Raw genomic sequence first — 26,515 nt, forward strand, 5'->3', positions numbered from 1 at the left:
CAGGCCGGCAGGAGACACAAGGGTTCCCAAACATTGATCCAGCTCCAATCTGTGCACCTGAATTTAAACCCTGACAGTGGTAGCCCAGCTGCCTGGGGGTGGGAGCCAAGCAGCCCCTGGAATGCTACCCACTGCCCCAAAATCTAAAATGGCACAGCTGGATTACAGACCCTGCAATTAAAAATGTCTGAGGCTGTCCATTTCCTGTCTGTCTTGGAGAAACCGCTTGGGAGTGGCTGTTTGTCCCCTTGCTGCTAATCAGGGCTGCCGCAGGAAGCAGCTGATGCCCTCTGCCCCTATCCCTCAGCAGGTGCCATTTTACAGGAGAGAGGAAACAGTTCAGGGGCTTGCAGCAGCTCTGCTCTTCCCCTCCTTCTACTCTTGGGACAAGGAGAGGGCTCTTGTGCCTCTCCCTCTTTCCCCTGCACCCCGTCAGCCCTGCTGGGAATCATGGCTTCAGCCCTGCCTGGAATCATGCCGGGACTCGGGGCTTTGGAGGGGTAAAGCCAGACTGATTCTGTTGAACAGATCGATGACACGATAGCGACATGATATTTAAGATCCCAAAGAAAAGAAAACACTGAACCAACAGCTGCCTCAGCATTTCAACTCAAAAACCAATGTCAAATGTTTTCATTTTTGAAAATATATTAATTCTGATGGGGGCTTATGAAAACGGCTCCCAGAGAGTATTTTAATATCAAAAATATACCAGAACTGTAGGAGCAGCAAAGGGGACCCCAGGGAATCCTGCTGCCAGGGCTTTCAAGGACGTGTCATAGCACTGTGTTTAAAAATGGCAGCATAAAAAGGAAAGTTGACACTGAAAACTGTTCATTTAAAGCAGAGGGGGGTCAATGCCGACTTATTTTCCCACAACACCCAAAGGGTCGACCAGTGTGTTTAATTTGCATAGAGACTGGCTGGTGTTAAAAGCAGGCATATCAAACCACAACTGCTCACTGGCTTCCCAGTTAAGATGAGACAAGATTGCTTCATTAACGGATGCATATTTTCAGAGCACAAATATTATTTTAGAGGCTACTTGTGCTCAGGAAAAGGCAACAAACTTCATCAAGGTGTACGTGGGTAATGTCAAAACACAGGAAACCTTTTACGGATGCGGATATTATTAAGCAGTGTTTGGTTACTACAGCTGAAACCCTTTTTACAGAGAAGAAAGACAGCGTTGTTGTCTTCAGACAACTGCCATTCTCAGACTCAACTGGGGAGATGCTGCATTTCCCATAGTTGCTAAGCTGCCGGGATGTGCAGATGTGAATCAGATGGCATCATCTCTAGCCAGGCTTCTTCAAAACTTCCAGTAGAGGTTCCAAGAATTTGAAAACGTTAAAGACATTGCCCTGTTTGTAAGGAACCCATCCGTGGTACAAGCAAACGGTATTTGGTGGGATCAAGCAAAAGCACCTTTCCAGATGTTGAAAAAGCAACACTCCAGCTGGAGCCTACTGATTTACAAGCGGATGATGTGATTAAGATGCGGCACTGAGACTACATCTGAAACTTTCTGGACAACCCTTGTGCCGGACTTTACGTATCCACACTCGAGGAAGGTGGCATTTACCATTTCGGCTGTGTTTGGTGTGACGTGTGCGAGAGTCGCATTCGCAAGACTGAAACATTAAATCTCGTAATCGCTCTGTTCTGACTGATCATCATCTGTGCAGTCACCTCCGGCTTGCCTGGACTGAACTCACTCTAATCTTCCAGGCCCTCGTCCAGCAGAGGAGCTGTCACTTTTCCCACTGCCGGGGAGCACTAGAGTTGTTATATATTATTCACGCCTATTTCATTTTAAATTGTGTTGCTGTATAAAATTACATTTTCAGTGGTGATACTAGTTTTAACAGGGATTTCGCAGTAATTCAAATTTCATTTTTGCTTAAACATGTAGGTGGGTGTGCATTTGTTACTGGAAAGACTTGAATCATAAAAGATAAAGAGAGGCAAGGTTTGTATCTGCTTAACAGTGCTGACAAATGCTAAGTGGACAGGTCCTGGGTCTATATGGGTAAGAGCAAGAGCCAGACTGGCAGGCCAGTCAACATACCTGTTCCTTCTGTCTTATTAGGGCAACAGAAGCCATCATGGCCATGGGAGAAGGGACTGAGCAAGACAGATTCCATCCTGGTTTGCACAGCATTAAAAACTGCTCGCCAGCCCCAGAATCCTTAGCCGGGGTTTTCAGATCACAGCAGGGGGAGGGTTTTTTGTTATCTCTTTGGGGTTTTGGGGGGGGGGGGGCGGAGAAGAGGATGAAACATCACTTGATTTGTACACTAGTGAAAATGGTTTGGAATAGAACATTTTGAAAAGTGACACAGTCACTTTCTCTCTGGCCCTGCTTCTCCAAACCAGACCCTCGCCCCAGGGAAGTCCACGCAGCTGCGTGAGTGAAGGGCACACTCACGTACTTGAGCACAGGATCCACACAGCACTTTAAAGCACAACATCACTCACGAGTTTCATGTGAAGCTTTAAACAAAGTGACACCAGGCTTAAATCCACAATGTATTTAATGCCAGTTACATTGCTTGACATGAAAAGTTACAATGGTCTCTATACTCTTTTTTCACCATATGATGCTTTATATGTAACAATGCCACAAGTTCTTAGAATTTACCTGCATAAACTCTGGGGAGACCTTTCAAACTGCCTGAACTGTACAAGTCAGAAATGTTATGGTTCATACATTGAAATAAGTGTACGTGAGTTTTTCTTCCATTTACAACACTATTGAGCACACTCCAGACAGTCAAATCGCTTCACACAAGTTGCATACATGAGATTCTGGACACAAACACCCCCAGGACCGCCCCCCGCCCCCGAAAGATACCTTTTGAGGACACTCCACTAGCCCCAGCAAACTACCTCCTTTAGCAACTGCATGGGAAACAGGGAATTTGTGCTGGTATTTTTTTTTTTTTTGATATCCACTAAACACAGTTTTTAACATTGCTCTCCCACCAACCCTCCCGCCGGGTAGCCGATACACTCAACCATAAACCAGCTATGGGATCGAGAATCAGCTACTCATCCTTGCTAAGCAGAACTGTAGGAACACAAAGTAACCTGTCCTGCTCCCAAGGCAGGGGTCAGCCCAGCCTTCCGAGCAGAGGATTAGGAACGCACAGAGCAGAGCAGAGAATTAGGAACGCAATCGTTCTGAAACACTGACAGAAATAATGTCGTTAGAAGCAGAGAATGACAAACTGAGTGTTTAGAAGGATGCTCCCTCTTGACCGAGATCTCTGTTGAATCCAATTCTCTGCTTGAGATTTCAGTGCGACACACAAGAAAGCTCCCATGCGTAACTGCAGCACAGACCCCAGAGCATCTAGATTTCTCTATGGTATTTCCTCCCTCCACTCCATTATATTTCTGGGGATTACTTCAAAACCAAAACCAAACCCAACACTGCAGACCTAAAGGAAGGGGACTGTCTGCTCTCCTCTCCTTTCCAAGCAAACCCTCCTCAATAAAAAGCAAAGCTCGTCTTACCCTGAGTTCGAATGTTCCTTTTACCAGCTGCCTCAGCAAGCGTGGCCCTCTGATGTAGGGCACACAAGCTTAGGCTGATCACACGCTTGACAAACAAGAAAGCTTGATCCTCTCTAGCGTGTGGTATTGGGGAGGGAGGGAGGGGCAGAGGGGATTACTGGCAGGATAGTTATCAGGACCACTGCACAACCTCTAGTCTGTACTGCTCCCTCCCGGCCCCCAGCCATCCCTGCACCCACCATCAGACTTTCCACCTTCCTTCTGCACAAGACACTTTCCGTTTTCCTCCTTGTTAAGTGAACACTTACACAACTTGAGCAGAGACAAATTTACTCCCCTTGTTTCCCTCCATTTACAGATTTTTCTCCAGGAGGAAAATGTTTTTGTGGGTGGTTTGGACATTGAGCTAACGGACTGGGGAACAGTTATCCCAAAGCACAGATGGCAAATGAGAAACTAAGCCACATTCCCTCTCCTCCTACTCTCTGACTGAAGACATGCATTACTTCCCTCTGGTCCTTTCTCCATAATTGCCCCAGGGGGTGGAACAGGCACCCGTTACAGACCACAGTTCAATGCCTTGAATTCAGACATGCCTGCCTGCCTGACTTAATGATCTGAAAGGTTAACAATTCCTTAGTGCTTTAGTGATGGGACGGTTGAGGATGCCAAACACGTACAAGCAGCAAGAGAGGAATCAGGAGACCATTTTGGCAGTGCCTTGGAATTTTATGGCAAGAACCAGAGTAAAGCAGATCTGGGCTGAAATGGTTTTTTGGAGGAGCATGGGAAGGGGGCGGCAGGATTATTCAGGTCCCATTTTTGGCTTTAAGGGCTTCAATGCCATCAGCTTTGCTACAGAACCCCGTGTCGAGAAGCACTCAGTCCCCAGAGCCCAACAGCCACGCGCTAGCTGGAAATGGCACGCTCAGCCAAGGCTGTAGTGAAATGGAACCACAGTTCACAGCAATTTTCTCTGCCAGACTGGCTACCTGAAATTTGCCCTTTCTAAAGGAGGTGGCTGCTGCTCTAGAGGAGCAAGTATCTCCCACACCTTCCCTCCCCCACCCCCACCTGGGCAGGCTGGTTTCGCAAGAAGGTATCTGCCTACACACTATGTACAACAGGACAAGGTCTATATACACAATAGCCAAGAGAAGAGACAGCACTTACATCCACACATTTTACAAACGGAGGCGAGAGGTGGGCTGAATAGCCAGATGCACAGCAGGCGAGCATTGGCACATGTACAAAGTAGACAGGAACTGGCTGCTGCAAGCATAACAGCTTCTCTTTAAATTAAAAGCAAGACACACACACACACACACACAAGTGCTTAGCATCACACCTCACTGCATTATTCCAACAAACTGGCAGGATCTCTCTCTTCCTGAAACTTAAAAATGGGCCTCTGGCTCTGACCTAATTGAAGTTTAAAAAAAAAAAAAAAAAAAGGCAACACTTCGCCCTTGCCTAAAATACCTTGCACACAGACTCACAAACACATGATGTTTCTTCTGTCCCATGTGGAAGACAGGCAACAATCTTAAAGAACCTTTGTCTTTGAAAACAGATCACAAGAGTCTTTCTAAATCCATCTCAACTGCTTTTGTTCTCATAAAGACACTGCAGCAATCAGTCTGCAATAATTGGCACAGCATAAAGCTCTAAATAAATACTCTTGGGTCTTTAAAAAAAAGCCATTGTTTCCCCATTAAACTAAAAATCTTGAGACCAGCTTTGAATGTGTAACATCAATAATTCTTTTTAAAAAAATAATCATCTCTTTGGATTGTGCAGTAATCTTTCCTTCAGAAGAGGCAGCCGCTGTTAAAATCTTTTTAAAAAATTCTCAGCTCCGTTATTTTAGCCAGATACTAAGTGTGCTGAAAATTAAACTCTTAGGTGAACGTCCATGTCAAGTATTAGCCATTTTTTTAAACAGAAGAGAAAACTGTGTGTCTGAGGAAAATAAGCAGTTCTCCTTTTTTCTACTTGGAATATTAGTCCCAAGCAAAACCAATACCCATTCTACATGCGAGAGGCTTCTTCCCACCTCTAACTTTTGTCCTCTCCCACCAGTAAAATTTGATCCAGTCTGGCTAACTCTGGCTTCCGAAGAAGTGTGTCAAATCAGAGAACGATGAAGAACCCAGAGCAGCATTCCAAACCCTCCTCACAAACAAACCCACCCCCTCACAGAGTACTCATCTCTCACAGACGTTACAAAGCAGCAGTTGGCATGTCCTTGGCCTAACCTTCCTTATCATGGTCCACATCACACAAGTTCGACCCAATGTATAAAATTAGACACTTTAGTTTTTCCCTCTTGCACTTGTTCCCCTTTATGAAGAATGAATTCTTAACCTTTTGATAGTTGCATCACCCTCCCAGCCCCACCCCAAATACTGTCCAATATGGTTCGCAATCATGTATTTAAGAAGAATCTTGAAAGTCCATCCTCCAAACCCACTGGCACCACCCTTCCCCTCTTCTGGTTGATAGCGAGAAGTTCCATGCACGCCAAGTTAGTGGTTTTCTCGTGGCACATCGTACCAGGGTCTCCTGGTGTGCAATGCGGGGTTTACCGTATCCTGGTGAAGAGATTCAGGACAGACACAGACTCCTGAAAAGAAATGAAGAGAAAAGTTTTGAACTCAAGATCTCCACTCTAAATACACCTCCACCCCGATAAAACGCTGTCCTCAGGAGCCAAAAAAAATCTTACCGCGTCATAGGTGAAACCGTGTTATATCAAACTTGCTTTGATCTGCCGGAGTCCGCAGCCCCACCCCTCAGAGCACTGCTTTACCATATTATATCCAAATTTGTGTTATACTGGGTCACGTTACATCGGGGTAGAGGTGTATTCACTGAGAAAATGAGTTAGGCACAGACAGCTCCAGCACCCTGCCTCAGCCCTATCCCACACACATTCTTTTCTGCCATGAAGCCAGGGCTCGAGGCAAACCATGCCTATGGAAATGGGTCTGGGGCTTGGCCGACATTAAAGGGCAAAGCTTTATAAGCACCCCTAAGATTGATGTTGATCAGAGATCAACCTTCCTGTGCCCATGCACATACATGGGGTACATGGAGCGTGAGCACGGCAGAAGACGGTATGGGCTAGTTTTGCAGTACAAGTTTCTGTGAAACAGGGACTGCTGTGCATGTCCTATTACAAAGCCACCAGAAACCAGGTGGAGACTGTCCATCAATCCTTTAACTGCTGGTCTCGGTCTCTCCGTGGTCCCTCTGCATGGAATCTTGGTTCCTGGTCACCTTTGCTATCTCTCCACCTCTGCTCAAGATGCCTTGAGACTACTTTTCAAAAAGAGCCCTGCAGAAACTTTTTGCTGACCCTTACTGAGAAGTCATCTCTAGAATGGTGACAGTTCTCAGGGACTTAAGGGAGTTTGATCCTGTCTCCTAAAGCCATTGTGCCAGAACTGAAGAATATGTAAACAAATGACACTGCAACGGTGTATTAAAATGCTAGGAAGGAACAGGCTAAGGTGGACACCCTACACCACTGCTACTTAAAACGAGTGGTGTGGCATGGAACGGCACCAGCGTAACTACCAACGGGTCAACCTTAAGAATGTGACACCCAGCCTTAAATGGAGACCGATGGCCTTTAGAGTATTACTTACTTTACTTATTCTGTGCAGAGGCCTCAAAAATCACTACTTGCAAGTGAGGACCACAAACCCCTTAGCATTTGATCAAGACTCAATCCCCCGCAGCTGCTAAAAGAGAAGCATTGGGTGTCTGATCATTGTACACATAGGTAAGTGGAGGAACACAAAAGCAGTGAAGTGACTGTCCAAGGTCACACAGCAAGTGACTAGAGCTGGATAGACAATCCACAGCCTCCCTCCTAGACGACTCTCCCTCACTGGGCAGCGCCTGCTGCAGAACCAGGAACGAACTAGCCGCATAGATGAGCAATTTACCTTTGTTGAGCGGGTTTTGCTGAAGACATTCCAGAACCTTAGAGTTTCATCTCCTGCTCCTGTAACTATGGCCTCCCCATCAGGAGACATTGCCTAAGGCGAGAAAGAAAACAAAAAGCACAAACTGTCTTCAAAATACATGTTCACATGTTGCTGAACAGTAGTTTAAAATGGAGGCCTCCCCCCCACCAGAATATAAACTTCCCTTCTCCTCACCTCCCTTCAATTCCCTTCACCTTCTCTCTAATGGAGGTAAACCAGGCCCAGCTGCCTTTGCTTTCCTCCTGCCTTGTCACCACTGCCATAGGCAAGATGCAGAACTTTGGAAACAAGTCCTAGTTTATGCTGCTACGGATACATAAGGGTCATTCACATTATCTCTAGAATCGCACTTCTCTTTATAAAGCCAGGAGTAAGCTGTTAAGATGCCAAAATCACCCTACACATTGTTAACAAATGAACTAGCCACAGTCTCTAGAACAGCATGAGGCAGGCTCAGCTGATCCCATTCTGTGCTGAAGCTTCCTGATCAGATAAGAGATGGAACTGGATTAAAACAGGACTGGAGGTTTTAATGCACAACCATGAAGAGGAAAAACAGCAGGTGGAATAAGGAGGAGGATTAAAAGAAGTCTTACTCCAAAGAAACTTTCAGCTTTCATAAATTTCCCTTAAGATCTGTTTGCTGTACCAGGTATCTGGGCTCCTCAGAAGTGAGAGGAGCTGGAGTTTGACAGTCTGGGGGGCATGTCCAAAGGTTAATTTGTGTCACTTTTTGTCAAGTGGTGCAGAAGAATCCCTCACTCCAGTGTCAGCAAGCAGGGACAGCCAGACCCCAAATGCTGCTGTTGAGCGTAGTGAAGCTTAGTCTTGATTGTTTCACTAACCAAACCCTGGGTAGCTAGGAACCAGCAGATACCAGTACCAGGCAGTGTGGGTTCTGTCTCAGTGCACAACCCAGTCGCAGCAGAACCAGAAGCAGTAGGAGAGATAACTAAGCAAAGAGCATGGGTTATAGCTTACCAGGTATAAGACTCTGTACGAATGCCCTGTTAATTTTGCTACTTGGGTTAACGAGGGATATTTCCAGACGAGAATCTGGTTCTGCGAGTATCCATGGGTACTCACCTGTAGGGGGAAGACAAGAATTACAAGAGAGTCAGCGCTGACAGTTCCTGACCCAGGGAAGCTCAGCAGCAGGACTCCAACCCCCGGTTCAACTTACTAGTTCATTGGCATGTTTGGACCAAGCCAGATTGCACACTTGTGACCCAGTATCAATGCACTGCAAGGGCTGCCCGGTCAGTGTGTTCCAGAACCGAATGCAGCGGTCAGCTGTCCCACCGCCCGAGGCCAACAGGCCATGCTGGTGTGGAGACCACGCAATAGCTTTCACTGCTGCTAGGTGCTCTGTGTATTGCTGGACAGGACTCAAGCTGGAGTGATTCCACACAAGGAGCTGGTGGAGAGAAGAAACAAGACTAATTAACACACAAGTCCAACCTCTGCTCCCCTGCCCTCCAAACCGAGGAGATAGCACCGGCTAAACCCCAGTCTGGTGAAGCTTGCCCTGCACAGCTCAGCCAATGCACCTCCATCTTAACGATTAGCGATTCCTGTACTGGGGCCTCTCCCTCACGGACAGCCAAACCTGCTCAACACTGGGGTCCTTTCGCAATTTGGGGCTCGAGTAAGATCTACAAACTCGTGTCACTTGGGCTATATGCAGTGCTTGAACTCTGGTCTCTTGACATGAAAGACTGACTAATCCAGCCATAATCAAAACCTTTGGAAATCTGTTCTCCCTGCCCCCCCCCCAGTGAATGAGAGTAGACGCTGAAAGGGCTTGGGACACAGTATCTTCCATCATATCAATGTCTGGGGAGTTAATTGTGCAGGAATCTATCCCAAGATGCTCTCAGAACTGTTCTTGGTACCATATTAACCATTCTTTGTTCTCTGGTAAATAGCAAACCTGAGGTGTGCCTGTTACAACAGAACAAACGCGCAGAAGGGAATTTCAGCATCAACGAAGTTAGTTAAAACTGTGAAAACGTCCTTCACTGCCCACCGCCTAACTTCATGTTTAAGTGGAGCCTGTTTAAACCAGCGTCACTGAAACTTAACACCCTTCAGGCCAGACATACAGGTGGAGATACCCAAGCACACGAGGAGCAACAAAGCACAGTGAAGGTGCCCTATTGATTTTTACCTATGACGGACACTAGAAAGTTGTAGGATAGTCTAGTTTAGCCATATTGGGGGACGGGGTGGAGGAATGGTCTGTCAAATCGCCTTGTTAGTAACAAAAAGGCATCGTCAGAGAAGAGAGAGAGGCTGGAATTAACAGCTGACATATCTTTGAAAGATGGCAGCTTTTAAGACAGGGCGCACAGGTTCAGCGATGAGGCCAAGCCCACACCCACAGCAATCAGTACTATACCTTGTTATCATTTCCACCGGACGCTAGGAGCTGGTGGTCTGTGGACCACTTCAGCCCACACACCTCCTGCCTGTGGCCCTGAAGCCGTCGCTCAGACTGTAGTGGAGGGGTCCGGATGTCTCTCTGAAGAATCATTCTGTCCCGACTGCCAGAAGAAAGCTGGTCTGCATTCCACGCCAAAGCACCTGAAATGCAGGCAAAGGAACAGAGTGAGAATTGCAGGCAGCCGTCAGTGCAGGATTCCTGGGGGTAAGTACCAAGCCATTATAGCCAGAGGAGGACTAAACAAATCTCTTATTGAGCAACTTTTGTTGGAAGATCAAAAAGCTTTTTACATACACAAACCCTATGGAAGTTCATATTACACCCACTTTACAGCTGGGTAAACTGAGGCACGAGTGGTGTAACAACTTTCATGAGGTCATCAGAACTCATGGGTTGTCCCGACTCCCAACCCCTGACACGGTCACCAGTTCACACTGCCTACTTGTAAAAGCTATTCCCTGAAAAGCAGGATGAACTGGAATCCTCAAGCAGCCAGCCTGGAGGGTTGAATGTCATTGGTTTCAACAAGGCGTATTAACAGGACACACCTAGGGTGCCTCATCACACAACACCCTCCACAACTGTATGTGTTCGATGATTCATAGTATCACTACCCCCAAGAGCAGGCCAGTGCAATTTAAAAGGACTTCTCTTTAAAAAAAAAAAAAAAAAAAAAATGCTATTTCATAGAAGGCTTGGGGAAGGAGTGACCGTTCCCACACTCCCTTTTGGATCATAAATGAGAGCAATACTGCAATATTAACATGGCCTTATGGGATCCCTCTTCTATGTTAGCAAATGCCATTTTCAAATGGTAAACTGAATTCAGCTCTCTTGCCTCCTGTTCTTCCTTACCCACTCTGGCTGTGTGACCCTCAAGCATGGATAATTTCTTCCCTGCAGCTGCGTCCCAGATCTGTACAAAGCCCTTGTGAGTTCCAACTGCTACCAAGTTTCCCTAAATACACAAAAAGAAAACTTGCAATCAATAAAATCAGTAAGAAAATGTACAAAGAGATCCAAGAGCCGCACGACAGATTCTGAGGGCTTGTCTTCACTACAGGGGTAAGTTGACCTAAGTTATGCTACTCCAGCTACGTGAGTAATGTAGCTGGAGTCGATGTACCTTAGGTCGACTTAGCGCAGTGAAGACACCGGAGTGTGTCGACAGGAGGCGCTCTCCGGTTGATTTCCCTTACTCTTCCAGGATCAACTGGAGAGCACTCTGCCATCGATTAAGCAGGTCTCTGCTAGACCCTCTAAATCAATCCCTCCTGCATCAATTGCAGCAGTGTCAATCTCCCCATAGTGATGACTAGCGCTCAGTCCCTGAAAGGCAAAGGGAGCGGGAGGAGTATCATCATCTCTGGAGATTACACATCTTAGAAGATCTGTCCTGCTCAAAGGAACTCCAGCTGTTAATCAGCAACGAGTTGAATGAAGATGCAATTTCTGCAACACCTTAACGCACAGCTATTAAAAGAAGATCTGTAGAAATGAAAACTGAAAAGTATCATAGATCCTTTTAAAGATAGATAATATTGGTACTTCTTTATAGAGCACCTTTTCCCCAAGGCCCTCTAAGATTTTTATAATCATTACCTAATTACATCTTTACACACACACCCCAGACCCCAAGATGTTTTAACAGATAATGCATGTGCCTCAGTTTCCCTAATTGACTTGCCCAACATCATACAGTGAGCTATTGGCTGAGTTGGAAACAGAACCCAGGAGGCAGTCTTGAATCTTTGTCTTCCACCCTAAACTTCATGTGAGTGCTTGCTAAAGAGACAGTGAATACCTGTCCACACAAGCTATTGGTTTAAACAGGATGGGGGATGTTGCTGAATTCCTTTGCAATGGGATACGTCACTTTGGCCTCAACCAACCAGCCACACAGAGCATCAAACAGAGCATCTGGAGGTTCTGCTTCACAAAAAGCTTTTCTAGCAGGATGCCGGGCTCTTTTATCCCAAGCCTTCTCTGGAACGAGGAAGACAAATTTGGCATGATAGGAATATGGAGAGTAATTAGAACAAAGACACTGAGCATGTCAGTTCATGCAGAGCATCTCTCCAGAACAAGCAGTAGTTCGGAACCTCTTTCTAAGAGCACTCCCAGGGAGTTGCACTGCAGCAATGGCACAGTGTGTACAAGAGCACGGCTCACTCACATTCAGATATATTTGTGGTCAATGTTGGAGGCAGTTCTACACTTACAGACCAGTCCACGTCCATCCCCGCTATCCTGCTATGTAGGCAAGGCTCTTTTTTGGGGGGGGTGGGGTGGGTGGGAAGGGGGTCCGGAGGAACACACCTCAAGTGCATACATCTTAGGCTTTAACAAAAAAAAGCAGAGAGAAATGTCTTCGGTATCTCGACTGAGGTCATGTGTTGCTCACTGAACTTAATCTAGGTAGTTCTCACTCCAGTGTGAGACTTTGTGTATTCCTATCAGCTAAGGAGTGTCTCTAGTGACATACAGAGGATCAGAGGTTCTGAAATGTTGAGCTCTTACGAATGCAAATGAAGTTAACAGGAGCTTTGGGCGCTCAGCATCTCTGAAAAGAATGTCCTAACGGTCTGTGTGGTAGTATTATACTGACCCGTTCTGACCAGCCCACTGATGTCACAGAATCGCCTTCCACAGACAGATCACACAACCGGGTTACCTTGAAAATTAGGAAATAAAATGGAAATTATGACTAAAGAGGCAAACTAGGAGATCAGCTGCCTAGCAGATTAAGTATTTGGAACTAAGAGCACTAGTACCTTGCACCTGCATAGATGGTACATTCCAGGGTACTGGAAAGAGTACTGCAGCAGAATACGAAACCCAAAGGCCGATCCAACTGACCCGCAGTCCATTTTACTTTCTCCCACAGCAGCAAAGAAAGGGCCATGCCTTACCTGGCTAGTACAAGCACTCCATAGGTAAACACAGGTACCGAGGCCAACACTGAGAACATTGAGAGAAGACCAGTCCACTAGGTTCAGGTAGAAGTCATCCTGCAGCTCTGGAGCGTCCAGCACTTTGAAAGGAATCTTGGAGATTTTTCTTGTTGGTTTTCGAGGTGATCTTAGCAATTTCTGACTGTTCACACAAATAGAGACGTGATTGTTTTATGAGGCTTTGAAGGTACAAAGAAATTTAGAGAAATTCCTACTGTTTTGATCATTGCCTTTCTACAGAAATGTCGAGATTGAAAGAGATTGCACTATTCCTTCAGTGCTGCCACTCTCCTGAGGCGAGCAGCTAGAGGGAAGTAATGGACACAAAATGAAAAAGAGGGAAGCTGCCCACAGCAAAGCTGCCCTGTGATACTGAGCCAATGAGGGTTAAGTAATCAACAGGCTAAGTGACCCAAAATCAATCTTTAATAATACATTAGAGGAGTACTGAAATGGTAAACAGGGCTATTTCTTGTAGATTGTCGTCAAAGCCATGCTAAGCAGACTCAGGCTTTGTCTACACTAGCACTTTTGTCGGACAGGAGTGTGGAAATAGCCTTAATTTTTTGAAATGTAAACCTATATTGTCAGAGAATTAGAAGTAGATACTAACTGTATTTGTCTGTGTTTACCTATATCTGTTAAGTTTACCAGTGTGATCTAATTAGCTTGTAGATAATAAAACTTCTGTTCCTGTTGTTACTATAGTCTATTGATTCAGAGATCAAAAAGGAATGTTAACATTTAGAGGAAACTTGTGGTGTATTAACATCATTACTACAAATTTCAAAGAGAAAGGTAGACAGACTGTCTATGAACTACTTGAATGGTTAATTACCTTGTGCTAATGAATGCAGCTAGTTACTAGTGTGTGACTAAGAGAGATATTTACTTCAAAGCAACAATAGGTATTGCCTATCCTTCATCCAAGAACGCCTGCTGTGATGTCTGCTGTCAAGATGCTACCGTAGCATGCTAGAAAACTACAAGAGAACTCTAGGGCCTGAAACTTTTTATCTCAGATCTGCTCAAACTTCATCAGAGGACGTTCAAGTCACAAGGCTGAGGTCTCCAGGTGTGCCCTGGACTATCCTTGCAAATTCTCATGGAAGAATTTGAACAAATTCTACACATGGACTAAACTATTGGACCAATTCTAAAAAGACTTTTACAAATGAGGAGCTCGCCATCTCTTCTATGAAAATGACCCGAGAACTTTATTCACATCTTACCCTGGGGGAATCCTGCGCTACTCGGCATGTGCATAATTAATGAGCCACATGTTTCCAATTGTTTGAGCAGAAAAAAGCTTCTGCTGAAATGTTGCTGCAGTTCCCCCTTTTGCCCACCAGAGGGCACTGTGCCAATAGACCACAGCAGCAGCTCCTGGCTAGCTAGGGAAGAGAAAGAGCCTGCCTTCTTCCCACGGTCTGTCAGGTCCGGTCAGGAGACAGGGACAATGGGGAGACAGACAGCATGGTGCTGGGGGTGGTCTGACAGACTCATAAGGGCTAGTGGGAGAGGACAGACTGGGGCAGGGGCTGAATGGGAGTGGAGGCACAGCGCCACGGGGGAGGGCGGTGCAGGACCACACGGGGATGGGGGAAGGTGGTGTCTGAGTGGGGGTGGAGGGACATGTGGACAGAGATGCAGGAACACATGGGACAGAGGCAGATGTGCCTGACTGAATGGGAGAGGCTAGGAGCCAGCCAGGGTCTCCATGGCGGAAGCTCCCTAACAATCCCTCCCTACCCCCCCCCCCACAAAAAACCTGTTCCACACTTTTCCCACCCATACCCAACAACCCTCTAAGTTCACACTCAGGCTCCTTCCCAGCAATTTACTTCCCTCTCCCTTAGCTACTCCATTATCTCTAACTCCCCAAAGCCTTTGCACTGCTTCTGAGGGGGGCGGGAAATACAGTTCTGCATTGTAGTTTAAACGAATTCCTACTCAGAGTTCTGTAGTGATAAGCTTAGTAAGGAATCCATTTGTCAAAAAACATTTCCTGACTCGTTTTTGTTGTCCATATTGTTACACACATACTTGCTGACAGGTATTTTGAAATAAATGACCAAAAATAATTTAAAGTGGTGTGATTATATTGTGTTATTTATTTTAAAATATTGTGCCCGTAACTTTATTCTGGGGAGCAGAATTACCCCAGGAGTAATATCTGTGTGTATAATGATCTTTTACCCATAGCAACTCTGTTGATTCTTTTTTTAAATAAAACTTAAATTAATTAATGAGAATTGGCTCTAAGAATGTATTTGGGTAAGATCTGAAGTATTAATTGACCTGGTGGGTAATGTGTCTGGTCTCTTGGGATTGGTAGAACTTTATATATAGTGAATAAGATTTTAAGTAATCCTCACTATATTAGACTTAGCTGTCCAGGTGGGAGCCCAGGGCTGGATTGCTTAAGGGGAACTGTGTTTTAGCTTCTGGGTAACCAGTGTGGTATTACAGAAGCTATTTTGTTACTGGCTTGGAGAATCCAATTATAAGAATAAACCATCAGTTTTGGGGATTGTCTGCCCCATCCTTTGCAGCTTGCTCTGACTGAGCGATCTCCGTGTGGCCCCTCCAGCGACCACAGTAACATGCCCAAAAAGGGGAGGCCACTTAACATTCCTGATATTAACAACTTCTGGTTAATAGCAACATTTTGCTGGGAACCAATCCCATCTCATTAGACTACAATGTTAATTGGATTCAGACACTAACAGGCATGCTGCTTTTTGACAGTCTTTTGACATGTTTTTCTGGCTGCAGCCCTGCAAATCTGCCTGCTGTTTGGGAGGATGCCAGGCTTTTCATGAGAGCAGGAGCTTGGGGGTCCAATGGGCTGCATGGTACCACGGTGCTCTCCAGGCTGTGCCCTGCCCTGGTACCAGAGGCCCAGGTTGGCATGTCCCAGTGCTTCCTTCCCTGACTATAGCCCTGCAAACCTGCCTTCAGGGATGTGGCAGGGAAGAGAGCACTCAGACATGCTGAGCATCAGCCACAGGCAGGTTTCAAGAGCTGCGGCATGGAAATGCATATCCCAGTGCTGGCTAGAGCCTCACAAACCTCCCCTCCAATTTCCAGCCCACAGCCTCCCCTCCCAGCTGCCAGCACTGCCTTCCCTGGTTGCAGCCCTGCAAACCTGCCTTTTGCTTACTGGCAGCCTCTGGATAATAATAGCAGTTGCTGGGAACTAAGAGGTTGCCAACAAGTGGAATCTACTGTATTTCTAAGATTGTTTGCACAGAGACAAGATCCTTGCTCCTTAGGTGTCTGACTACTCCTGCTGCCCGCTTCCCCTCCTGAAATCCCATAGCTGTACAGAAACCAATTATAACATTAGTCAGAGAGCTCCTGAAGAACCCCAGCCCCCATTTTTTCCCCACCCATAGCTAGCCAGCATTACCTTTTGTTGCTGACAGGTGACAGGGAATATGGGGAGACCTCATTGCCATCATCTGGACTGGAGCGTTTGGTGCTGAGCGAGTACTGCACAAAGAAGAAAGCATTGGATACAAAAACCCCACACAGTACAGGTCCTGACGTGCCAGAGGTTTACAAGATCACCTACAATGTAATTAATTAACATACATTACCTAATCAGAGATGCCTCCAAAACCCTGCATTGTGGTGGCCCCACTGTGTTTTACTTTCTACCCTCTTCAGTCCCTTCCCTTAAAGATTCCTTTAACTCTTGCTCTACAACAGGGGTCGGCAACCTTTCAGAAGTGCTGTGCTGAGTCTTCTTTTATTCACTCTAAATTAAGGATTACGTGTGCCAGTAATACATTTTAATGTTTTTAGAAGGTTTCCTTCTAGAAGTCTATAATATATAACTAAACAATTGTTGTATGTAAAATAAATAAGATTATAAAAATGTTTAAGAAGCTTCACTTAAAATTAAATTAAAATGCAGAGCCCTCTCGGACTGGTGGCCAGGACCCGGGCAGTGTGAGTGACACTGAAAATCAGCTCATGTGCTGCCTTCGGCACCCCTGCCATAGGTTGCCTACCCCTGCTCGACAGCAATACTGAGAAACTAATTTTTGTTGAATCTCAAAACCTCCCCTTCATTTAGGGAACACATCAAGGCCATATATTAAATTGCCCACATCCTTTCCAAAACAATCTTTCAAATCCTCTGTCATAACTCAGGAAGGAAGGATTTCTGCAGCAAGCAGCAGTTCCTCATGCTCTCCGTGGAGTCAGTGGACAGTGTCCACTGGATTTTGTCACTAACACAACCCATCCCAGTCATTCCATACTATTGATGATTCACTTTAAATGTTGGCTAGACTTCTTAATATGGCTACTACACTATGCATCAGCTACCATATTTGAGGAGTGTCCAACTCCTCTCACATAAGCAATGCGGACCGATGCACTGCTAGCCACGCTTACCGTGAAGAGGCTCTTTTTCTCCGGCGTGGATGGCTGCAGTCTCCTGTCCTCTGTCTGCGGGTCTTGCACTTTCTCAATCCCTGCTCCCAGCAGTTCATTCTTTAGCAAGGCTGAGTAAGCAAGGCCATCTGTGCGAACATACAAACGAGTTCTTGAGCAGAGTGTCCTACGCTAGTGGTTCTCAACCGGGGTATGCAGTAGCCTTCAGGGGGGTATGTCAACTCATCTGAATGGGCTGTGGAGACCAAGGTATCATATTCCCTGTGATGGGGCCTCTGGTCAGGGCTGTGGCCCAGTAGCTAGGGCAGCAAGCGAGATGCTTGCATTGCTGTTGCCCATGTTATATTTGACTTCAGTGTCAAATCAAAAGCTAGACACGAAGGAACAAGTGGTACAAAGCATATCTACCTTTGCCATTGTCTGAGGTAGCATCCTTTGCTTTTCTGTTTTGACTTGGTGACTTTTCGTTTTCCTAGAGGGGGGGAAATATATTCTAACAAACACTCCAGTCACTGCAAACAAAGATCTCACAAAATTCATCTTTCTCCCCACCCACAGTAATGGGAAAAGCACCACCACCTTGAAAAATCTGCAGCAATCGATTGTGATGCTGAGGCATCGAATAGTGAAGCAGTAAAAGAGATGGAGGGCAGAAGGTGAACCAGTGGGGAGGGCAGGGGAGGGGGAAGGTAATACTCTACTAGTCCTCTGAAGCAGTTTTCCTGCCAAACAAACTTCTTTAACTCCATGCAAACTCCCCCATCCTGCTAAGAAAAATACCTTGTGCTGTGTAACTCGGAGGTAATACTCACATTTATTCTGTGAAAGTTAATGCTCCAGTTGGCCCCAGCTCTTGAGGGAATGAAACGGTCTCCATGTTTACTGGGGGAGGACATTGGAGAGTTGGAAGGTGTCAGTGTTCGTCTCATCTCAACTACCTGAAGTTTAAAAAGTTACATATGGAGAAACACTGCAAGAACCAGGCAGGAAAAATGTTGGATCACAGTGGTCTCTGAAAGGCAGACTCCAGAAATCTGCTTTCATTAGGGCCAAATAAACCTGGAATGACAGAACACATTGTTTGTCACCTTACAAGCCTAGTAAGCACTCCTTACGCAGGCACAATTCCCACTGCCGAGTGCTAACAGGAGCACTTAAAGAACCTGTCTCTCCACATGCTCTCTCTCAACAGTGGAGGTCAGCTGGTATGCTCTGCCAATGGTCCCAAGGTTTGAAATCTGGGCAGCTGGAGGCAGGGCACTGTGAGGTATTGGCATGACTGGAATCCCTTCCCCTGTTGGTCTGATTCAGGCCTCATGTAAACATACAGTGTATTGTACCTTACAAGAATATCGCACACACAAAACATTTTCTAGTTAAGGTTGCAGGCACTCAGCCCGATCTTTTTTCTGTCCTTCCAGAACGGGAGGGCATTGACCCCTGAGAGTCCCGCAGGGAGATCTCAGTACCTTGCTCCTCCCTAAGCCTTTCGGCTAGTGTGATCTCTGCCATACCCAGGCTGCTGCCGTAAGTATGCCAAGGGCCTGCTGCGGCATACCAACAGGAGTTTGGAGTGGGCGTGTGCACACTGAAAACAGCAAATTTTATTAAGGTCAGATAAATACAGCAATGCTTCCAAGTCCTCTTGGCATTCCTATGGGAGCAGAGTCATGGCTGCCGTGTTGTGTAGGAACATGTCACCTTAATATTACTTCCTAGTTTTCTAACATTTGTTTGTTTTCTCCATAATGCTAATGTTCTTATAGGGGGTACGTAAAGAGACCTCTTTTATATTTCTTGGTTTTGCTAGAGATATCGAGTGTAACTCAGAAGTATCCCTTCAATGTGCATGTCATTTAAATACAACATTGAACCTAAAATCAATTACATCAAGTAGAATCTCTGCAGGACTACACTTAAGTGTGTATTTTAAGATCTTAGTAATGGCAAAAGGTATTATGGGGTTCGTAGCAGATATGGACTGGAACTAATATATGAATCCTCCTGTGGGAGGATTATTTCAGTTAAAAGCCATTTACGTGCATCATGTCAGCTGAGGACGCGTTCCAAGACTCAGTAAGATATGGAGATCAGAGATCACGGTCTTTAGACTATTTACACACTTTACCTAAGGCAAAGAAAACAAGAACAGTGAAATACCAACATAAGTGGATGACACAGATTAGACCAGAGATCGGCAACCTTTGGCACGAGGCTCACCAGGATAAGCACCTGGCAGGCTGGGCCAGTTTGTTTACCTGCCGCGTCCACAGGTTCAGCTGATCGTGGCTCCCACTGGGCACGGTTCGCCGCTCCAGGCTAATGGGGGCTGCAGAAACCAGCGGCCAGCACATCCCTTGTCCTGCGCCGCTTCCCGCAGCCCCCATTAGCCTGGAGCGGCGAACCATGCCCAGTGGGAGCCACGATCGGCTGAACCTGTGGACGCAGCAGGTAAACAAACTGGCCCGGCCTGCCAGGGTGTTTACTCTGGCGAGCCGCGTGCCAAAGGTTGCCGATCCCTGGATTAGACTGTGTCACAGGCTTGTAACAATTTGAAGGCCTATCCAAGCAGAGACAGAGGCTGCAATTTGGGGCCATGTCACAGCATACAAGGACTGAACACACTAGGGGCTAGCTGGAGGACAATTCTCTCAGCACAAGTGTTGTGAAAGGAAGCTACAGGCCTCACTATAAGACCCACTACAGGGGGCAGTATTGCCAACCCCAACTGTCCAAAAGTCATGAGACTGGTTTAGAAATCTGATAAAATTAAAATTTGTGGTTCTGGGTGCACTTGAGACACGTGTTCAAGCTTTTCTCTGCAAACATGAGCGTGAGAAATTTACTTTTTTAAAAACATGAGCCAAGATTAATGTAATCACTTGTCTCCAGGAGCAGGGGTGTTAAGTAACACACCAAATATCATAAGTCTCACAATAAAGTTACAAGAACTGGCAATACTGGACACCATGGCATGGCACGATGGCAATTCAGGGTGGCACCACAGCCTACAGTGCCCCTTGGGTCCAGCTGCTGAGCCTAACCTACCCCAGCTGCCATTTTAGGCCCCAGAGGCAGCCCAAATCTGGGAGGCACAAAGGTGGATTAAAGTAACCTTTGACCTCCTTCCACTGGAATGCGATGCTTGTGCCATGCCTCTAAGGGGTACAATACAGTCTCTCCCAAAGGATTTCAGAAGAATATTTTACTTGCTGCACCAATCTATTAGAATTGTTTGAGGGGGTCAACGAACATTTGGACACGGGTGAACCAATGGATACAGTGGACTTGGACTTCCAGAAAGCCTTTGACAAGGTCCCTCACCAAAAGCTCTTAAGCAAAGTAAGCTGTCATGGGACAAGAGGGAAGGTCCCCTCATGGCTCAGTAACTGGTTAAAATATAGGAAATGGAGGGTAGGAATAAATGGTCACTTTTCAGAGTGGAGAGAGGTAAACAGAGGGGTCTCCCAAGGAACCGTACTGGGATCAGCGCTGTTCACCATATTCATAAATGATCTTAACAAAACAGTGAGGTGGTGAAGTTTTCAGATTATACAAAATTACGCAAGATTGTAATTCTTCACAGTTTTCTTTGGATTTAACTAAGGGAGCTCACAAAACTGGGTGACAGGGCAACAAAATGGCAGATGAAATTCAATATTGATAAATGAGAAACAATGTACACTGGAAAACATAATCCCAACTATACATACAAAAAATTAGCTGTTACCAATCAAGACAGATCTTGGAGTAATCAAATCATTGATAGTTCTCTGAAAACACCTGCTCAGTTTGCAGTGGCAGTCAAAAAAGATAATGTTCAGAATCATTTAGGAAAGAGATTGATAATATCATAATGCAACTATATAAATCCATGGTATGCCCACACCTTGAATACTGCGTGTAGTTCTAGTTGGCCTACCTCAAAAGATGTATTACAATTGGAAAAATGTACAGAGAAGAGCAATAAAAATGATTCGGGATATGGATTAGCTTCCACATGAGGAGAGATTAAGAAGACTGGGACTGTTCATCTTAGAAAAGATGACTAAAGAGGGATAGGATAGAGGTCTATAAAATCATGACTGGCGTGGAGAAAGTGAATAAGGAAGCGCAATTTACCCCTTGACATAACTCAAGAACTAGGGGTCACTCAACAAAAATTAATAGGCAGCAGGTTTTTTGTTAAAAAGGGAATTACTTCACATAACACACAGTTAACGTGTGGAAGTCATTGTCACGAGATGTTGTGAAGCCCAAAACTATAACCGGGTTCAATTAGATACGTTGATGGAAGATGGGGCTGCATCCCTAACCAGCTTGGCTAATAGCCAAGAATGGACCTGGGTTCTACATGGCCTTAAGCCTCTGACTGCCAGATACTGGGACTGATGACTGGGGATGGATCACTCGATAATTGCCTTGTTCGGATTATTCCCTCTGAAGCATCTGGCCTTAGCCAGCATCAGAAGACAGGATACTGAGCTAGAGGGACCACTGGTCTGACCAAGTATGGCCATTATTATGCTCTTATGATGTAAAACACCGCAGAAAAGCTGGAAGATCTGTGTGCGTCTAAAGTCCACCTATCATATACCCCCAGCATTCAGAAGATTTGCTAGCTTAAAAAAATTCAACTGTCGATATACCAGTAGTACCTAATGAGATTATATAGTTTCCTGATGTCAAGTACTGAATAATAAAGATGTTATAACCCCCTGGGGCTTCTGAGTATTACATACATACAGAGATTTAACCAATTTTAGCTGAGAAAACTGGCCAAGTTAAGAAGTTGTTTGAGTAACTGTTTCCCAGGACAATTCAGAAACTTAGACAGTAGAGAATTTCAGTCAAAGGTTTGGTTTAATTTATAACTAAAGGCCTGCATGCTATTAAGTAGCTCATATAGGAAGCTAAATAGCCTGTCTGAAGGACAGTAGAGAAAGCACATTACAGCTCACAGAATAAAGTCTGTTCTTTGCTGGGGGATGCGGGTGGGGCAGTGGCACCTGGATAAGTCACTAGGAGGATCTTTAGGCACAGTGGATATGTGCTGACTTACACAAGGCATCGTGTTTTCATTCTGGATGTTGATCTGGCGCAGGAGACGTCTCTCATAATCCTGGTCCATGGTGGAAAGGGCGGGGGCTGGGGAGTCTAACAGTCCCAGGACCTTCTACTCATGAAGTCTAGCCAGCAATCAGTCTGCTGCAACAAAACAGGAAGAAAGTCAACAAATGGAGCATAGCCCCAAATACAAACCCACTGCCACCACCAAATTTCATTTCTATACCACTGCCCATGGGAGATGCTCAAAGCACTTTACAGACATTAATTAAGCCACCCAACCAGCATGAGAAGTACATAAAATTTCTGCCACAATCTGTGAAGGGAAGCACAGAGAGGTTAAGTAAGTAGCAGGATCACAAATGGAAGCTAGAAGTCCCAGCTCAAATCTTGTGCTTCAAGACACAAGGCCATTTTGCCTCTCTATCGCACAGTATTCAGTATTTCAATTGGTAAGGCATAGCACAGAATCAGTGCACTGGCTGGTTAGGAATTTTATTAAAGTTAATGTTTAAAATTAAATATACACAAGTTAAGAGGGAAGGTACTGTACATCTGGAGTCAGGCTTGAGTTATGAGGGATTATAGGTATCGGTTACAAAAATCACGAGATACATACATATCACATAACCGGCATAGACCCAGATTGGGGTGTAGGAATTATTAAAGCATCAGTGGATAAGTGGGCTCGGGTACGCCACCCACAGAATGTATTACATTACACCACTCTATTACCCTCATGGCTGCTGATACCACCTAGCTCTACAATTCTGAGTGGACGCTTGGTCCTAGCCTCCACTGAGACCTGGTTTATGCTTAAAAATTAGATCTACCTAGCTATGTTGTTCAGTGCTGTGAAAAATTTCACCCCCTGAAAACCACAGTTAGGTTAACCTTATCCCCAGTATAGACACAGCTAGGTCAGTGGAATAACTTCTCAGTCGATCTAGCTACTGTCTCTCAGAGAAATGGATTAAACTACATTGACAGCTGAGGTTTTTCCATCAGTGAGGAAGTATCTACACGACAGTGCTACAGCTGTAGCTGCAGTAGACAGGAGCCATGCCCTGACTATCTTTCAGTCGGAAGATCCAGGAGGATGAGATTTCACAACAGATATTCATTTACATTTGGTTGCGAGATTTTATTGAATGAGTCATACAAAATTAAACATTATCTTTCAAGTTCTATTCTCAGTCTTACAGCTTTTTACCTACTTACAGAACTTATACCTTTAGATTACCAAATCACACTTTATTATCTGTTTTTAAACAGAACTCCCTTTTCTTTCAGGCATGAGAAAGGACAACTAAAGACATCATTCATCTGACAAACTTTTCTCATCTACTGCCTTGTCATACTAATGTAGCTTCCTAAAAGGACCAGTGAATAAAGGATGCATTTTAGGACTCTGTGGCTACAAAATACAGGAAATGGCAACAGCAGTTTGTTGGGAATATACAGGGTGTCTCATTTTAGGTTAAATCCTGTGTGACGTTGAGTCTGATCTAATATCTCATAGAAGGATGACAGAGCCAGAAAGAGTTAAGTAACTCACAGACTGACCTGACCCATGGCCGAACTTTAGAAACAGGTTAGGCAGATATACAAATGAATAGGTTTCAGAGTAGCAGCCGTGTTAGTCTGTATCCACAAAAACAGGAGTACTTGTGGCACCTTAGAGACTAACAAATTTATTTCAGCATAAGCTTTTGTGGGCTACAGCCCACTTCTTCTGTCTGCGTGTTCCATTCTATGCATCCGAAGAAGTGGGCTGTAGCCCACAAAAGCTTATGCTGAAATAAATTTGTTAGTCTCTAAGGTGCCACAAGTACTCCTGTTCTTTATGTAAATGAATAGAGCTTTGAAATGCAAGTCTGCATTGTTAGAGGTAGAAGGATAGGTATTTGCTCAGGTCTTGTGATGTAAGCAAACAAGTCTTGTCTATTGCTATAGCTTTAATTCAAAGCTCAAAAAAGGATTAACAACATTTAGGAAGGTACTTGAGTGAAATAGCATTATTGTCTATGCGTCTCTTTGAAGGTTGTGGTAACCTGTAGCTGAACCGTTCCATGCATAAATTACCCTGTGCTAATTGCCAGGATGTTCAGGAGAAAGAGTTAAGCCTATTGTTTTCTCAGGCCAAAAAGCTGCTGGAAACATGTAAGAACCCTGGGACATGATCCTACTTCATCTCAGATCTGCTTTGGGTTTCAAGAGGGGGAAACCTTAAGCCAAAAGGATTGAGATCCCCAGTTACTGACTGGAGTCACCCTGAACATGGACATTGGACTATAACCTATGGACTATTTCTAAAAGGACTTCTGGCAACTACAAGCTCATCTCTACTACGTATCTGAACCTCAAGAATTGAATTCAAGTCTGTATGTATATTGATCTTTTAACCAGCACTCACTCTTCTTTTTTAATAAATTTTAGTTTAGTTAATAAGAATTGACTTAAAGCGTGTGTTTTGGGCAAGATCTAAGTTATAATTGAATCTGGGTATGTGGCTGATCCTTTGGGATTGGAAGAACCTTTTTTATATGATGAGATAAGATTTTCAGTAATCATCATCATATGTTTGACAGGTGTGTCTGAATGGAGGCCTGAGCCTGGGTACTTTAAAGGGAATTGCGTTGTTTGGACTTAAGTAACTAGTGAGGTACTATAGAAGCTGTTTTGTGCAGGCTTAGTAAATCTAAGTATTGGAATATCCACCAGCATTTGGGGTTTGTCTGCCCCGTTCTGTTTGCAGTTCATCCTGACTGAGTGACCGCAGCTGGCTCCCACAGGCAGCAACGTCACATTCTGACCAAAGCAAAAACTGGAAATCCTGTTGTACATGATATACACTGACAAAGCTCATCACAGGCAGATTTTGAGATGTTAACGTTTTGCAGAACACATGATTTCAGTTAAAAACACCACTAGATTGGTGTCAAGTGAATGTAATACAAATGAGAATGGTCTGAGAATATAAACCCATGTTTCCTCATGCATGTGCATCAATATGGTTAATTTAAACTTTAAACCAACCACTGCTGTTGAAATCAGCGATGTCCCAATTTACAGTGCTCAACCTGTAACATATATAAACAAAAGCTATTCAAGGGAAGATATTTTTGATCATGGATACATATCGCTTATTTCTCAAAACAAGTCAGTTTGCCTAACACAACACACCAAAACCTTTAAACATATAGCTGGATTTTTGAGCTCGCTCAACACTCAGCAGCATGTATTATAACTCTCTGAGCACATATACTAAGCATTGCATTAGATTCATAACATTATAGTAATCTTTCATTTCAAGATTGTGTGATCCCGGAAACTATGGCCAGAAAACATTATCCTAGTAAAATGTATTGCTACCTTCAGTAGCAATAAGAAGTTTGTGTATTTCTTTTTAAACCTTCTAGAAGTTTAAGGAATTTTTATTTCAGTATAACCAGGTAAAATGGTACAGTGTTCTCATGGCAGCAACTTGGAGCTGAACTCTTGAAAATATGGTCCTCAGGACTTGATTCAAAACCCTCTGAAGTCAGTGGAAAGACTCCCAACTGACTTCACAAAACTTTGGAAGAGGCCCTACTTTTTGCAAAATTAAGAGTCACTAATAACTTCTGAAAGCTTTAAAAAAATAAAACCCCAACGTCTTACTGCTACTGAAGTACCAACATGTCACTGGGATAGTGATGTGACACCCATGACAGTCACTAGTGTCAAAACCAGAATTTCAGGAAAAACATTTACTTTTCACTCTACTTAGGAGATCATCATCTGTATACGTATCAATAAAATTACAGAGTAATCCAGCATAAGAACACTCCATCTACTTTAATCATGCTACTAAACCTGTGCAGTATTTTAACCCAAAACACTGTTACACACAAGATGTGTCAGTTGTATAACAGTTAAAGACAAAAAGTAAACTTAAGTTTGCAAGACCTCAGTGAAGAAGTTCACAAAATGAAGGTTGTGTGACAACAGTACCTCAGCCACACTTTGCATCTTGTATATTTTATGATACTCTTTAATAACAAAAAAAAGAGCAGCTTTAAACACATTTAACGAGGAAAGGAGAAGAGAAAATACTGCACAGGAGCATCAGAGCA

General features: G+C 44.6%; 1 protein-coding gene across 5 annotated transcripts in view; it reads right to left on the reverse strand.

The window, feature by feature from the left end:
• Positions 1-2,519: 2,519 nt before the first annotated feature.
• Positions 2,520-26,515, reverse strand: part of FZR1 (fizzy and cell division cycle 20 related 1) — a 35,829-nt gene continuing 11,833 nt past the window's right edge. For 3 of the 5 annotated variants that reach the window (XM_032783113.2, XM_075070842.1, XM_032783114.2), the window contains 13 exons: positions 22,393-22,538; positions 18,143-18,268; positions 17,739-17,802; positions 17,331-17,458; positions 16,336-16,418; positions 12,879-13,062; positions 12,575-12,640; positions 10,822-10,924; positions 9,922-10,106; positions 8,704-8,937; positions 8,502-8,606; positions 7,479-7,571; positions 2,520-6,148 (listed from right to left, as the gene is read on the reverse strand). In XM_032783113.2, the coding sequence (XP_032639004.1) occupies positions 6,107-6,148; positions 7,479-7,571; positions 8,502-8,606; positions 8,704-8,937; positions 9,922-10,106; positions 10,822-10,924; positions 12,575-12,640; positions 12,879-13,062; positions 16,336-16,418; positions 17,331-17,458; positions 17,739-17,802; positions 18,143-18,268; positions 22,393-22,461 (1,482 nt within the window). In that variant the 5' untranslated portion in view covers positions 22,462-22,538 and the 3' untranslated portion in view covers positions 2,520-6,106. The remainder of the gene's footprint in view (positions 6,149-7,478; positions 7,572-8,501; positions 8,607-8,703; positions 8,938-9,921; positions 10,107-10,821; positions 10,925-12,574; positions 12,641-12,878; positions 13,063-16,335; positions 16,419-17,330; positions 17,459-17,738; positions 17,803-18,142; positions 18,269-22,392; positions 22,539-26,515) is intronic. The other 2 variants (XM_032783115.2, XM_032783116.2) reach the window with 1 other exon arrangement.

The sequence above is a fragment of the Chelonoidis abingdonii genome, chromosome 11 (assembly GCF_003597395.2).
Source record: "Chelonoidis abingdonii isolate Lonesome George chromosome 11, CheloAbing_2.0, whole genome shotgun sequence".
In the NCBI taxonomy this organism is placed as follows: domain Eukaryota; kingdom Metazoa; phylum Chordata; order Testudines; family Testudinidae; genus Chelonoidis; species Chelonoidis abingdonii.